This window comes from Eutrigla gurnardus, assembly GCF_963514095.1.
Source record: "Eutrigla gurnardus genome assembly, chromosome: 3".
Lineage (NCBI taxonomy): Eukaryota > Metazoa > Chordata > Actinopteri > Perciformes > Triglidae > Eutrigla > Eutrigla gurnardus.
Window position 1 is genome coordinate 26,332,487 of NC_139917.1, and position 15,576 is coordinate 26,348,062.

At 45.1% G+C, this 15,576-nt stretch overlaps 1 protein-coding gene across 3 annotated transcripts in view; it reads right to left on the reverse strand.

Annotated features, from left to right (window-relative positions):
* lrba (LPS-responsive vesicle trafficking, beach and anchor containing) overlaps nt 1-15,576 on the reverse strand; it is a 171,081-nt gene that overhangs the window by 117,885 nt on the left and 37,620 nt on the right. For 2 of the 3 annotated variants that reach the window (XM_084005724.1, XM_084005726.1), the window contains exons 20-29: nt 13,573-13,696; nt 13,288-13,480; nt 6,026-7,405; nt 5,738-5,940; nt 4,924-5,077; nt 4,005-4,185; nt 2,247-2,380; nt 1,626-1,733; nt 1,398-1,539; nt 765-1,122 (exon numbers count right to left, since the gene is read on the reverse strand). In XM_084005724.1, the coding sequence (XP_083861850.1) occupies nt 765-1,122; nt 1,398-1,539; nt 1,626-1,733; nt 2,247-2,380; nt 4,005-4,185; nt 4,924-5,077; nt 5,738-5,940; nt 6,026-7,405; nt 13,288-13,480; nt 13,573-13,696 (2,977 nt within the window). The remainder of the gene's footprint in view (nt 1-764; nt 1,123-1,397; nt 1,540-1,625; nt 1,734-2,246; nt 2,381-4,004; nt 4,186-4,923; nt 5,078-5,737; nt 5,941-6,025; nt 7,406-13,287; nt 13,481-13,572; nt 13,697-15,576) is intronic. The other variant, XM_084005725.1, reaches the window with a different exon arrangement.

The following is a 15,576-nucleotide window of genomic DNA, read 5'->3' on the forward strand; positions in this document are numbered from 1 at the left end:
ACCCTCCCCTCTCTGCCGTTTGTGAACCTCTGTCTCAGAATCAACGCTCCAAATGCAAACCAGACCGGTGACCAGTCTCTCTCACCTGGGCCCGTCTGCGGCTTCAATACCAGGCTCTGCTTTTGAAGACGTACTCCTGACTGTTTTCCCCTGCACCTCCAGGGTTAATGCAAATTATACAGCTTTTATGCCAGAAAAGAAAAAAGCAGGGGGGATAGCGCTTCAAATGTTAAGACGGGGAGAGAGACGGGCAGCGGGAGAGATGAAAAAGAAGGTTGTTAAATATCAGTGACATGGTGAAAAGAAACAGCGTTCCTAGCCGCGTCTTCATCCCAGACATGACTCCCGTTTTCCTGAAGACAGGTTCTTTGTAAGGCGCTTTGCTCGGGATGAGGAGCTCCAATCGACAGCTCAAAAACAAACAACAATGGGAGCAGGGAGGAAAGAGTCAGAGACCAAGGTTCCCCCCCAGTTCAAAAGGGTTTCTGTTACAGAATGCTTTTTCATGATCCACCTCCTCTGAGGATACCCAGCTGAGACGTCTTCAAGGTCTGATTTTCAAAAGTCCCCTGCAGTTATGTTTGGATAAATGGTATGAAAACTGTCAACTGTGAAGCCTGAGAATCACAAGCGTATTTGCACCATATGGGCTCTTGAGATACTGATGAAGCTGTCAGCTCTGCTCCCGAGGAAACATTTTCCCCCACAATCATAAGAGTATGGTTTATGTGCGTGTCTAGCCGTGTGTTAACCCGAGTCCTCACCGATCAAAGGAGCGGAACTGCAGCGATGATTCTCTGGCCGGGTCGCCCAGACCTCCGAGGAACGCCGGTGGCAGCAGACTTGGGTCCACCATGATATCATCAGCCGGAGCGCTGACTAGGCTTCGCAGAATGTCCTTCACGTTCTTGCCCTTTGAATCGGCGGGCAGAGACGGTCTGACCTCGGATGACAGCGTAGACAGGGCCTCCGAGATGGCGTCTGGACCGTGAGTCGCGCCGGAGGACGACAGGTCCGCCTCGCTGGCTGCGGTTGAGGTGTGGTCGTCGCCGATGCCGGAATCGTACCGCCGGAGAGAGACGCCATTCTCCACTTCTGGTCCAGCAGAAATGGCACCGCTATCTAAGAAGACACAAATACAAAATGTAAGTGAGCAAATTTAAGTTTAATTGCAGTTCCCAACCTTGAAGTTAGGACTCCCACAATGGGTCATGAGAAACATGGAAATTAAATTTTAATTAGCCTCTAAAAATGATTCAAATGAAGAACCTAAAAAGGGGTTTTAAGCACTAAGATTTGTATTTAGGGGTCAAAAGCAGAAAGGCATGACAGATTGCAGTATCATCTTCCTCTGCAGATGAATACTTTGATGATTTCTCTCTGGAGCTGCTGTATACCTGTGCTCCTGGCAGACTGGGATCGTTGGGGGTGTTTCTTGTCATTGTGGGGCTCCAAGATGTCGCGGTACTTCGACACCATGAGGACTGAGATGAAGTAGACAACGGCAAGTGCCAGAAACTGAGCCTGCTTACTGTCCTCCTGGAACAAACAAAACACACTAAACAATCCGTGTCTTCTTCAGAAAGCAGCGTGCAAATGGAGTTTTATTTCCCTGTACGACTCACGATATCTCTGAAGACGACAGCCCTGAGGCGGTTGATGTCCATGTCCTGAAGGAGCCGGTCCAGGTCTCTGATTGGAGACAGCCCACCTGTCACCGCATCAACAGGACTCTGTATCGCATGAAAATCAAACCGTTACCACATGAATTCTATTATAGTCTCACAGAAAAGTGCAAGCAGCATATGCTTACACCAACAAGGATCTTTATTAATCCATGTGCACTTCCAAGGAGCCGGCTACGGTTTCACACTACAGGGAAGCGATCCCTCCTGGGATCATGTCCTTAACATAATGGCTTTTCTGCAGAGTCCCTGCATTATAGATCAGCTTTAACACCCGGTTCAGGGAAGAGCAACACGACTTTACTGGAAGTCGCTGTATCAAATCAAAGGGGGCAATGACAACAGGCCTCGTCTAGTGTCAGAAATAGCAACCGGCTTGGTAATATAATAAGAAGTGAGCTAATGCAATAGCACTGGTTTGTTGGTGGTGAGCAGCACAAAGGACAGAGTCGTGGAACAGTGGATTACTGAGCTTTGCATTTAGTATTTGAAGTGAAACAATTGTACACATTTAAGCAGCGGAGGATGTGTAGATGATGAAGATGATTTTGGGCGACTTGCCTGCGCGGCTGCAGACATGGCTGCTCCGAGCGCAGTGCTGGGCATGGCGGTGTAGCCGCGTGCTGAGGCTTCTGCTCCATGCTTAAATTGGGCTTGCTGACACTCCAGGCAGTTCCTCACTGCCATAGCACACACTGGGGAGGGATGGAGAGAGAGATATATTATGTGACATCATATAAATAAAGTTACATGTCAAAGCATCATGGTAACAAGAGATGGCACTCAAAGCTGGAGAAAAACAAAAGAAAATAGAGAAATCTCTGCCGGTAAACTGAGAAAACCACAGCAGGAGCAGAGAGAGACAAAAACAAAGAGGAGAAGAAGTGGGGCCATGACAAGGTCAGCGCTCCGGCCAACTCTGGCAGCATCGTTCACTCTTCCCTGCTCCACCTCTCCTCCCAAGGTCACAGTATAAGGGTGTGCTCTTGAATCACATCTACTGTGTGCAGCTCCCGTAATAAATGACACTGCTGGGGGGCGTGCGCGTGCTGACTCGGCAGCAAGATATGGCCTTTGTCGCGAAAGAAAATCTTGTGGTCCGACAACTTTATGTGGGTTCAAAACTGGCACATTTACCATTTGTAATCTAATGTGGCCCTCGTCTGTCGGAGCCCCTCCCAACCCCCACCGTTCTGTACTTGACAACTGACAAATGTTAACTCTGAGCCATTTAGATTACGAAGGAGGGAATTATTCCGTCTGGAAACGGGCTCGCTTTTTCCATTAGGACTACTCTTTCATACGACCATTTATAAAAAGAGAGGGGGAGGGAGGGGCGGAGATGCTAAAACCTTGTTACAGTCTTCCAAAATCAGATTAGGTGCCAGCAATGGGGAGCGCATACCTCATCAAATATTCATTTCATAACGGCTGCTTTCTAAAAACGGGACCTGTAGTACGCTGGCGTCACTTTCCAGCAAAACCGCAACAGCGGCGGCGATAGTTGGATAATATTGGAGATTTGAAGTGGTCTTTGTATCGTAAGTTTGCCTTTTTGAAAGCCTTTTTGTTTGCAACCTTCACTGTAATGAGCATATAAAAGCAAAAGCTTACATAAGTGGAACAAAGCATGAAGAAATTATTTAAAAATCAGTCTGGAAAGTAATGCAATACTTCCACGCGGTGTGTGTGTGTGTGTGTGTGTGTGTGTGTGTGTGTGTGTGTGTGTGTGTGTGTGTGTGTGTGTGTGCTGTGTTTGCTGTAAAAGGTGCACCGCTTTACAATGAATAATGTAAGAATTTCAATATCTTTTATTCAGCTAGAGCGTGGCTTCGGCTGCTGTCAGAGGAAACTGTAATAGCCTGGAACAGAAGGCAGAAAAAGGCCTCGGGCTACGCTGCGGTACAGTGCAGCCAAGGCCATTATGTAGAACTCACTATATCATGATAGCAGCCATTTTAGAGTGTTGCCATGCAGCGGGGTTATAATAACAAGATAAGAAAGTGCCGATACGAGCGGAGTGGGAAAAGGCGAGAGCGGCGGCCGGAGATGGAGGGGAAGACGGCAGAAGAGAAAGAGAGAATCCAGAAGGGAGGGTCAAAAAGGCTACAGGGAGCCATGACTGAGGCTAATGCAAGAAGCTACCGCCGGCTGATATGAGGCGGATCGAAGAAGAGCGGAGGACAGAGGGCTTGGAGAGAAAATAAATTAAACGAGAGGACAAAGACGAGGGAAAGAATGCATGAGATTTAAAGCAAATCAGCACTCGAGCCCGTTCAAATAAAAGATGGACCCGGTGACGGCGATCAGTGTGCGTACCGAGGCGAAGGCACTGTCGCAGGATGCCCCCCGATGACATGTTCTTCTCAGCTTCTATCTCAGTGAAGTTGAGGGAGCTGGCGAAGATGAGGACGTCCACGAGGTTGATGAGGCGCTGCAGGAAGGTGACCGAAGCCTCCAGCGTCAAGCCTTGAGACGGTTCAATGTTCTCCAGTTCGTGCTGGAGACAAAAACATTAACAGTTATTAATCAGTTATTAAAGCATAAGTTACCGTAGGAGTTAAAAGAGAAAATGTAAATGTGATTAAATTGCTCATTCAGTATAGATTAAGCTTTTAAACGCTATTGCCTTTATGGTACCTATGAGATTAATCCTGCTTTTTATGAATAATAAAAATACGCTGAAGGAAAAGCAGGAAAGGAAACGTGCTTGTACTCTGAACAAGAAAACAGATTAGTCAAGATCCTCCTGATTGTTTTGGAAACACTAAAAACCCTTTTTATAGTTACTTTATAATTACAAGAACATACAAAAACAAATAGTAATCAAAGACTCAAAAACAGAACTACAAATGAAGCAATTAAGCATGAGAAAAATACATTAATTAAGATGTAATGTAGGTATGGAATATATGTAAGAACTACACTGATGACTGACAATCCTGATAGGAAAAAAAACAATTCCTTTCATCCTGTTTTTATCTGGTTATAGACACACAACTGAATTACAAGTTGAACCTCAACCCGTTTCTGAGATGGGACGCTAAAAGTCATCGACGGCAGCAAAGAACCACGATAGAGCCGAGATCAGACAACACAAAAACAAACTAACAATGTTAGGAGGCAGCCGACTGTGGGCTAATGTGATTGGGGAAAGGTCAATGCGGATGGATAACTTCCTGCGGTCGGAGTCATCAACTACATGTACAGCCAGGGTTAAGCACACACGGAGACTCACAGAGGAGGAGGTGGCCGCAGAGAGCAGAGGTAAGATGCCTCCACAAGCCATGACGAGGTTGTCCACCACCTGGGAGATGAGGTGAATGCTGTTGTGGACAAACACCACGTTCTCACTGCTGTTCACAAAGTCCAGAACCGTCTTCGTGGAGTGACTGAGAGGCAGAGGAGAGAATAAAGAGGAATTCATAACAAAACACAAAGGAGAATATAACAAGTAAAGAAATAAAAGTCAAGAAACACTAATATAGAATAGGAAAAAAGGTTCTAAAGATATGAAATACTGTGAAAATATGTAGAGAATATATTGTGTGGTATTTTACAAAGTTGCCTTAAGATCAGACTGGTCTTCGTTGCCGTAAAATGCTAATATTCCTGGATATAAATATCTTTATAAAACATATTCTGTGCTGTGGTCTACACCTCAATGGGGCTTGGAATTCAAAGTATCCCCAGAGACTTGATTTTCAGTTTAATGCAACATAAAGTAGTGCTTTGTGCAAAAGAGTACGGCTTCGACAAATATTTCATACAATAGCTATTTTTGCTGTTAAATATGCAAAGAGAAATTCCTCATTTTGAATAACATAGTTATAAAGTGAAGGAAGCATCATTACATTTATAAATCTACCCGGTAACAAAACAAAGACGTGTGGAGGACTATTTCAGGCACCACTCGATGAGGAGAAGGCTTGAGAGATGAGATCTCCTGTCTGCTCCTCAGAGGCACACAAAGCCAATAAATCTCTATCCCATTAATCAATTAAGAAAATAATTGTTGACTGAAGCGAAGTCGGAGCGGATGGCTGCCCTACCTCCTCCACATCTGGACGTCCGTCTCGATGGAGAAGAGCAGGTCAGCGAGGAGGCGTTGGTGCATGTGTGACCATCGGAACTCTGGGATACGAAACATGGTGGAACGAGGGGCCGAAGAGCTGCTGCTGGTGGTCTCTCTCTGCTGGCCTGAAGACCCTCCTCCTGCTGCTGCTGCTGCTGCTGGCTGGCCTGTGCTGGTTTCCTACACAGAGACATAAGGGTTATAACTGAAACTCATTAGTTCTGTACAACAACTTAGTGAAAGAGCATAAAAAAACAATGCGTACTGCTGTAGAGGTCTCCTTTAATTCAAGTCTCTCCGTGTCTAAGGCCACATTGGACACATCCAGTCGGGCAATTTTGATCTCTTTGGTTTTTGAGTCGGCACTCTTCTGGGCGGCAGAGCTGGAGGCGTCCTCTTCAGCGGTGCCGGGGGTCTCTGAAGGCTGGCTGGGTGAGGTGGTGTGTGATGTCGATGCGACCTCCTGGACCGTAGGGGGCGGTGTGGTATCGGAGGGCTGCTGCTCCGCGGAGGGAGACTCTTCATCTTTCACTGGTTCTTTTGACAGTTCGGTCAGACTTTGTTCAGGTGTGTCTGCTGGAGGAGAACCAGACTCCTGTTTCTGCTCAGTTCCACTCTCTTCTTCCATTCCAACCTGCTTCTCATCTTCGTCTTTCTTCGTCTCGTTGACTTCCTGATCAGATTCCTTGCCTTCCTCCTTTTTCCCAGCGTCCCCTTCCTCTCCGGCAGCAGCTGAAGCAAAGCAGGACTCCTCTTGGCTGCTATCAGCTTCGCTACGTTGGACCTGGTCACTGAGCGAGGACACGTCAACCAGGTCCTCGTTGAAGACGGAGGCTCCACCTAGCACGCTGGCCTCCAGCACGCTAGCCTCCACCATGCTACCCTCCACCATGCTGCCCTCCACCACGCTACCCTCCATCACGCTGTCCTCCAGACAGGCCGCGGCCTCGGGGGACGCCTGCTCAACATTACCTTCTTCTGCAACCACTTGCACGTCTGCATCTGCTTCATTCAAAGAGTCTTCTGTCATGGAGTTTGATGAGTCGCCTGTGATAACTTCATCTTTTACAGGTGTTTGTGCATCATCGCTCGCGGCCGTCGTCGTAGAGTCTCTGGGCTCTTCCATTGCTTTTGTGTCGGTTCCAGCCTGCTCGCTGACTGTTTGTAGATCATCAGTGTTCTTGTCAGTGGGTTCCTGCTCGTTGGTCTCTTCACTCTGTTCCTCTGCATCATTTTTTGGTGTCACAGTAGCTTCGGCCTCTTTTCCATCACCTGAGCCCTCATTGGAGGACTCCTGAACCAGCTTCTGCTCTTCCTCCTCCTCCTCCTCTTCTGCCCCGGCCAGGATGTTGGACATGGTGATGGATGCATGTCCCCTTCCGCCCCTGGCCTCCGGTGGACTGGAGGTGACGGTGGAACTAGATGCCGAGTCGGGGGACTTCTGGGACGGCTCGTCCACGGTGAGCTCAATGACGGTGGAAGGGGCCGTTTCCTCCCCAGGTGACCCGTTGACACACCCCATGGTCGCCGAGCTTTGGCTGACACCAGAGATGGTTCTCAGCGTGCTCAGGGAGCTCGCAGACTCCTGACGCTGGTACTCTCGGAACATTCGGGACAGATTCTCTTTGTGCTGCTCGAAGGTGACCTGCAAACACAAAAAGAGTATACGCTCAGATGTTTGAAACACTCTCCGGTCTTCGAGTCAATTCTTAAATCCAATTCAGATCATTCAGATTTATGACAACGTGGGTCTTACTTTTGCAGTTTTTGCCATTATTTCAGTGGCTTAGAATAACATTTTACTTAGCAAAGTAAGTGCAGAGATATTGACATTGCTACAATGAGGTCTGACGGGCAAGAAGCGAGTTGTAACACGATCAAACAAACCATGGGGTTAAAGTGGAAACGGGGACTACCACAAAAATTTGGCTAACCTGGGGGTTCGTTTAAAACCTCAAACCGCTCCTTTTCTTGCTCCATACTGTGTTCCCAGTAAAAATCATAACAACAATGAGGTTGAAAAATCCCCACCACCACGTTAGTTAATGATGCATCTCCTACACCTACTAGACAATACCGTTTTAACAATTACTTCATGATGTATCAGTAGTTAAAGATAGAATTTACAACACATGCCATCGCATATTTTCCCATCTCTAGAGTCTATCTTTTACTTAATTATCTCACTGTGAGTGACATTATCCCCCGACACCCTGTTTCATCTGGAAACGTTACATTATGGAAGCAAAATATTCACAGAATGCTCTTTAGTTGTGAGCTTCTTACTTCGTCTAACCGCTGGGACCGTTTGTGGATAACGGTGCCACATTTAGAACTTTTCCCACTCTCTTATGCGCAGCTGCCCACGGCCTATTAACCTCCATCCGTCTTCTTACATCTGATACGGGTAGACTAGACTGCTAGTCTATATCGACAGTGGTCTGCAGTGGCATTTGAGGAAGAGCCCATCCATGTAAGCAGTCATAGATTAGCGGTAGATACTATTAGTGTGTGTCTGCTAGCTGTGCTGAGTGCGTGTCCAGCATCGGCAAATCCTCCCACGCCTAATTTAAGACCCTGCATTAATCACTGGGCTTGGAGGACAGAAAGTCAAAGATGGGCTGATGGGAGAGGGGGGGACTAGACCCACTTTGGTGCTTTTTCACCTGAGGGTATTTGGACTGAAGGAGAGAGAGAGAGAACCAAAAAGAAAGAAATGAGAGAAAGCCAGAGATCAAAAGAAAGAAAGATAATAAGAAATTGCACATGAGGAAGAGGAAAAACGTGAGTCATGGAGAGCGGAAGAAAAGAAAGGGAGCGAAAGAAGCTGATTATTTGTAATTAATTAGGCGTTATTGTTCTAAATTAGCCCGCTACACGGCTGCTCATTAATCTTCTGTAGTGGGAGGCAGTGATTGGTAATCCATAGCTGCTTTCAGAGTGCACCGCCTGTTCTAAATGCGCCGGTAGTCCGTCTCTCTCTCTCTCTCTCTCTTCCTCCCTCTTTTCCAGTGATCACACAGCAAGACCTTCTACCCCATTAGTTTGAGCTTAATTTGACATTTAGCATTTTTTAGCAATTAAAAAGGCTGCATTTAGAGCGCGGCGCTGTGGAAATTATGCCGGGAGAGGGGGGCGCAGAACATCACGTCATAGATTCAGGATGCAGTCCGTACATTAAGATGATGTATGCCGGCCTTAAATGGGGCTCTGTAACAGATCCAGTTACCATTAGACAGAAGTAGTATATGTCTCTGTGGTTTTTAAGAGAGCGTTTAGCCTCGCTACAATATATAGAAACTGCCTTGGGTGGCTAAGACATCAGTGCTGATCTAATCTAATTTCTTTCTACTCTGTGACTCGGCCTGGCCTCAGTGGGGTATGGGAAAATGTTATGGTAATGTACAAAAACATGGTGGGCTTTTCTAATGTGACAGGTAACATGGTATTAACTGGACGCAGTGCGGCCGGATCGTACACGAGCGGGAAATGCTCTGAAAGGGGACGCACCATCGTAAATAAGAAGACCTTGCGATACTTTAAGAGGGCAGGTTTCTGTAGTTTCACTTCCAACAATACGTTTGATAAATTGAATATATCAGAACCAGAAAAAAAATATCTCTTCCCTGCAGTCAAACAAGACCTGAGATCACATTTCCACAACAATCTATACAGAACCCTCCCATTGTCCCTGGGTCTGTGCTGCTGAGGCCCCACACCACAGCTTGTTTGGTGAGGGTCAGTGTGGCAGAGCGCTGATCTTGGGAGACCCCCGCGGTAGGAGCCTGGGAGTCCCCATTTAGATAAATAGATAGGGAGCGACCACAAAACAAAGGGGAAATGGGGAGGGCAGCATGGCTCTAATCGGATTAGCTAAATGCAATTCCTCCTCCAAAATCAATGTCATCTGCTACTGCGGTGCTGGCTGGGTGGTTTTGTGCTCTTGTTCACAATATCTTCCTTTCTCACTCGCTGTAAAAACATTTTTCTTCCTAGTTTTCTCCTCCCAACTGATCCAGTGATATGCATACAGCCTTTATCTGTAATTTCCATCACAACCATAGGAGGACAAGCTCGCACAAAAAGGTCCTTCAGGGTACCGTCGAATAAAATGCTTTTAAAACAACCATAATAGAGGTTCATTGTTTTCACATTTATTTTAAGAAAGATAAAAGATCAAGTGCATGGATACTAGTATTGTTAATTGCCTTCTACTTGATAGTATAGGCAACACTCGATGGCTATTATCTAGCGATGTCTATTCATTGTTCTCACTTTCTCCTCCTTTTGTCCACATGTCAATGTATCTATCCGGAGCTCAGCGTGAGTGTAATGTCTCAATAACCCCACCGGGGGAAAACCGGCATGGCCAAACTATTCTGCATGTCACCATGAACAGAAAACAGGTGATTCGCTACAACGAGACTTCTTGCAAATACGCTTCACTTCTAAACATAATTACCAACTCATGATGTATTATATTATATTTTGTCAATGATCCGTTGGCTCATTTCATCTCACATTTGTCTTTGTACTAAAACGTCTGACAGGTATAATGAAGTTAGCTGACAGTGGGAGTCTGAAGGACGGAGGGACCTTCACGCCTCCGATCTCTCCCTCTCTCTTTTGGAGATCTCCTTCTCCTCAAACTGATTTGTGTGCAGAGATAGACGGGGGGCACCTTGGGTGGGTGCGTGGGCTGGGAGTGGGAGGGCTGTCGTGTCAGCGTGCCCACCTGCAGGAACATCTGTCTTTTCAGAAAGACAGCTATGCAGATGCAACAACTTCCTAATAACTGACACACACACACACAAGTCCATGCTTTGTCAGGAGACAATTAAATTAAATTAAAAGAAACTCACTTTACAGTTGGGCGGTGACAAAACTCATCGGAGCCAATCAAAATGCACAAATCAAGCCTCTCTATGGTTGTCAGAGAGGTTAATCTACACATCTTTACACCTACAGATTGGTATGACTGTACGATAACTTAAAATATTTGACATATCTGTATGGTTGCTGGTTATGCTCAAGAAAAATGAGTCAAGCTTTAAGTTGTGTAGCCAGAAATGTGATCAAAGGGCCTGAACTATTGACAGAGATAGGAAATGAATGCTTTTATACTGTTAAACCTCTATTTTTATAATAAAAAACAACTAAGAAGGCACTCAAAGAACAAAGATCTCCGACATAAGTGAAAAAATATATATATGTATATCCACTCTGTGATTCCTATTCAAATTTAAATGGGTTCTTCCACCTGGTTTCATGACAATCAGACCAGTAGTTCCACACCTCCTTGGAGATGATTATGAAAAGTGAGGCGATACAAAGCCACGATGATGCATTCATAAAGAAAATGCAGTACAAAGACACCTCTACTAGCCAGGTGAAAACATGCATTCAGCATGAGGTATATTATCTCTATAGACGTCAAACCGACAAATTTACTACAATTTACAAAAGGCAAGCTAATTCATGAAGTCTATGTATAGGAGAAGTGTGAGAATATGTATTTGTGAATGCATATATGCACTTATCAAGAGGCTCCCAGCGGGCTGGTTGTATTTATGAGGCCTTGTTTCTCTGATTGCTCTCGCACGGTTCCGATGAATATTCAATGGGCCTCGGAAAGAAGGGCTTCCTAGAGCCCAAGAGAAAAGGAGGGCAAAGAGAAAATGTGCCTTGTAACACACACACTCCCACAGAAACAGAAACACACACACACACACAGAAACACACACACACACACACACACACACACACACAGCCCTGCAGCGGTGGGAGGAGAGAGCAACAGTGACAAACAGCTTTGGTGCTACAAAGGTGGCAGGAAATCTATCAAACGGGACAATAAAATTGCAATTGAGTTTCTTTAGCTTTTTTTTTTATAGCAGATGCATGTATCTTGGTGGAAAGCACCCGCTGCAACTATCCAAGTCACAGGAGGGGTCCCTGCACTGCACTGCACTGCGCATGCATTTGTGTATCTCACATCTTACAAGTGCATGGGTTTATTCACACACTCTGTATGTGTGAAATTCAGTTGTTGGACGAGTGCTGGGCATCGCAACTAGAGCCGAGAAGAAACGGCATTTATCTTGTGCAATTATAGGAAAAAAAGGCAATTACAGCCTGTCGTGTAGGAAGAACACCGGGTTTTTGTTGCAAAGTGAGACTCAAACACGCTGCAGCTATATGAATGAAGATGAAACAAGGGCTGAGGGTGAAGCTAAATGCTTATGGATAAAATGTACATGAAAGCCAATAATTCGGAATAATATTTTATTTAGAGTAATGATGACTTCATTATATAATTTTCCACCCCAACACTGTCCAGAGTGCAATGGGACAGTTTCATTTAAGATGTATATTCAATGGAAGGATAATACAAAAATATGTAAATATTAAATGAGAAAACAGTGACGTATGTCCCACGATGTGACCCTCTTACATCAAATAGAGCCTTTGACTGCCAATGTGAAAAATTTCCTTGGACATTCATTTCTACGCATTTTATTGTATTTTCACCGTCAGTTAGTTCTACGGTTATCCAGAGGTGTGAAGAGCCACACACACACACACACACACACACACACACACACACACACACACACACACACACACACACACACACACACACACACACACACACACACACACACACACACACACACACACACACACACACACACACACACAACCTTTCATTGATCATCTTCCCAGGCAGTCTGTCTGTGCCCCCTACTGGCCGCCAGCGCTCACAGCAGCCCACTCTGCAGCGGAGCGTCTCATATCACAAGTACTTCTTTAAGTCAGCCTTCAATCTGCCAGGCTTAAAAAACCCCCAGACCACAATCTGACACCAACCTCAATTACTTCACTGCTTTGGAACAGAGTAGCGTAATGCGATATCAACAGTGAATTTCTAAAGCAGTATTTTGAATTTGGCTGTGCGACGTGAAAGAGAGAGAAGCTATACATAAATAAAGAGTGGAGGGGCTGGTGGACTCATTCCCATTGGAATATGCTGCGAGTAGCTTTTAAATTAAAATCACCGTATGGCTTCCATAGCTTAATCTGATGGGCACTGAGAGGCCAGGTTCAATTACTGCGCTAGCCTACACTGCGAGTCAGAAGGTCGGATGATAATGCTCTCTAATTTCTCGTTTGATGGATCGCATTATCTCTGATGAAAACTTAACATATGGGTGACAGAGCTGACGGCTCTGACTGAATCCTGCTGTCCGTTTAGCTGCAATCAAACTGAGGAGGAGGGCTACGGTTACAGTAATGTGGTCAATGTTTAGGCTGACGATACCGAAGCAAGATGTGGGTGTGTGTGTGTGTGTGTGCAAGTGTGTGTGTTTACTATGGAGAGAGGAAAGGAAGAGAAACAGCACAAAAAAAACAACAACTGTAAAAATGAAACAGATGAGGAGATAGAAGAAGATCCACAGAGAAAGATAAACAAAGATGTGTCTGACCCCGAGTGTGTGTGTGTGTGGATATAATGAGCGCTCTGACCTTGGAGTGGGTGATGGACAGGGTGTCCACCCAGACGCGCCAGCCGCCCCACTCGTATTTGATGGCGTGGTACAGCAGGATGCGGAAGATGGCGTACACCATCTCCGTGATTTTCTGCTCCTCGCTGTTTTGCGGGTTGATGAAGCACAGCGAGAGCATCCACTCCTGCCACACCGAGCACTGCAGCAGACTCCTGGAACAACAAGAAGCACATGTAGTCGGCATGTAAACGCCGTGTGTGTGTGTGTGATGTAGCTCGGCGTCTCGGGAAAGTCAAATTCTTACCTGCGGTTCTCTCGGCTGTTATTGAACAGTTTGATCATGTCTGACAGGAAGACCTTGCGCACCTCCATGCTCTCGGGGGATGGGGGAGAGGTCTTCAGCAGAGCAGCTATCACCTTCAGAATCTCTAGAAACATGAACAGAAACAGTCTGTTTGAGGTTTGAGGTCAAACACATTTACAGTAAATCGCATGAGAAAATATTAAAATGCTTCTTAATGTGTTCAGAATGCATGGCTGCGTTGTCCATGTTGAAATAAAATCCATCATACTGTAGCCAGTTGGATTTTTAAGGATTATAATTTCGGGATTTGGAAGCATCGAGCGTTCTTGCTTGGAAGTGAAATTCGCTTTTTGCGGCCCGCAGACGGAGAAACTGCACGAATCAACAACTAAATCGTACATTGGTCTCAACATGTGCAAATCATTGTGTCACAAACTATCTGAACTCCCAGCTGTATGCACCTGAAAATCGGTGCCTGTGGCAAGAAAAACAAAACAGCGGAGGATAGAAGAGAGTCAGAGCCATTGATCTTTATCGCGCTGTAATGGCTTTGGTATTGTTTCAAATGAGAGAGCCGGAGTCGCGGGCCCTTCTGCGAGGCTTGGCTTTGGTTAAACCAAAGAGACTGACTGTTTAGATGAATTATCTAGACAATGTCAGTGTCCATTTACTCTGAGTAGAGAGACGGCGGGGCTTGGATTTCACTTGTCTTTTCAGACCTTGGCGCTAACCGATGCCCCCTTGCCCCGGCAGACGGTTGTGTTGTTTCTACGCCTTAGTCACTCAAATTATGAGTCGCTGAACCTTTACCGCCAGAAAATTACCCCAGCATGTAGCGGGAATGAGGATGGAGGGATGGCGTATTCGCCGTCTTTTTTCCATTTGCTCTTGGTTCCCTTCCCTTGAGTTAATTTGAGGGAAACGGTACTTCCTCGGTTTGTTTGATTGGCTCTGACGTTACTAAAGACTGCAATCAGGGGGCCATTTTGGGAGTTTGTCGCAGATTAAATCAAGAGAATGCACGGCAAAGGAGAAACAGACCACCACTCTATGTTCCACAGAATGTGCTCACATGTACAAACCCATACAAGGTTTCTATGATGTATACCGCCTGTCTAGGATGGTTGGGCAGGAGAGTTTTTAACACAACAAAGGCTTAAGATAATCAATGTGTGACTACAGCAAGACCCTGTCAGATTAAGGCTGGTTGGAAGTAAACCTGGGTTGTGATTACACCGAGTGCTTGGATTTCAACCTGATTAAAGCCGTTTTGCAAGCGTGTGCACAAAGGTGCATGTGTGTGTGTGTGTGTGTGTGTGTGTGTGTGTGTGTGTGTGTGTGTGTGTGTGTGTGTGTGTGTGTGTGTGTGGAAAGACCAGTATAATAAGGGAAGGAGATGTTTTGTTTTCTTAGCTGAAATGAATACTTAACATTCCAACATATGAAAGATTTTGTGAGCCGACGTAAAATTGGAGGTAAGTAACGGCCTGAGAATATGAGATGGGAACGCTGATCAAAGCCTGTCGCTCTTCCAGTTTATTAATTTGCAGCATGAAAAATGAGCCCACTCTGTCTGCTAGTAATGATGTACTGGTAGAAGAAAGAAAATATTCATAAAAATATTGAGTGAGTTTAGTGATACACTACATACACATAGATATGCATGAGTACGTGTGCATTTAAATACACTTTTTTCCTTCTAAGTCATAAATAATATAACTAAATCTATGTTTAATTATATGTTGTGAACAATAAAAATATTTAAATCATATTTTCGACGAACAAAATACATTATTTAAAACGAAAAAGTTTTGCGGTAAAATATTTAAATAATAAATAAAGAAAATTGCATTAATTTCCTCTGCACAACGTACATACAAATGCTGTAACAATATATTATTTGAGCAAATGCATTGAAGCAATAAACTTCCACTTCATTGCAAAAACATATTTGATTAAATGCATACACAAACTTTCATTTATCATTCTTTATGTGCAAATTAA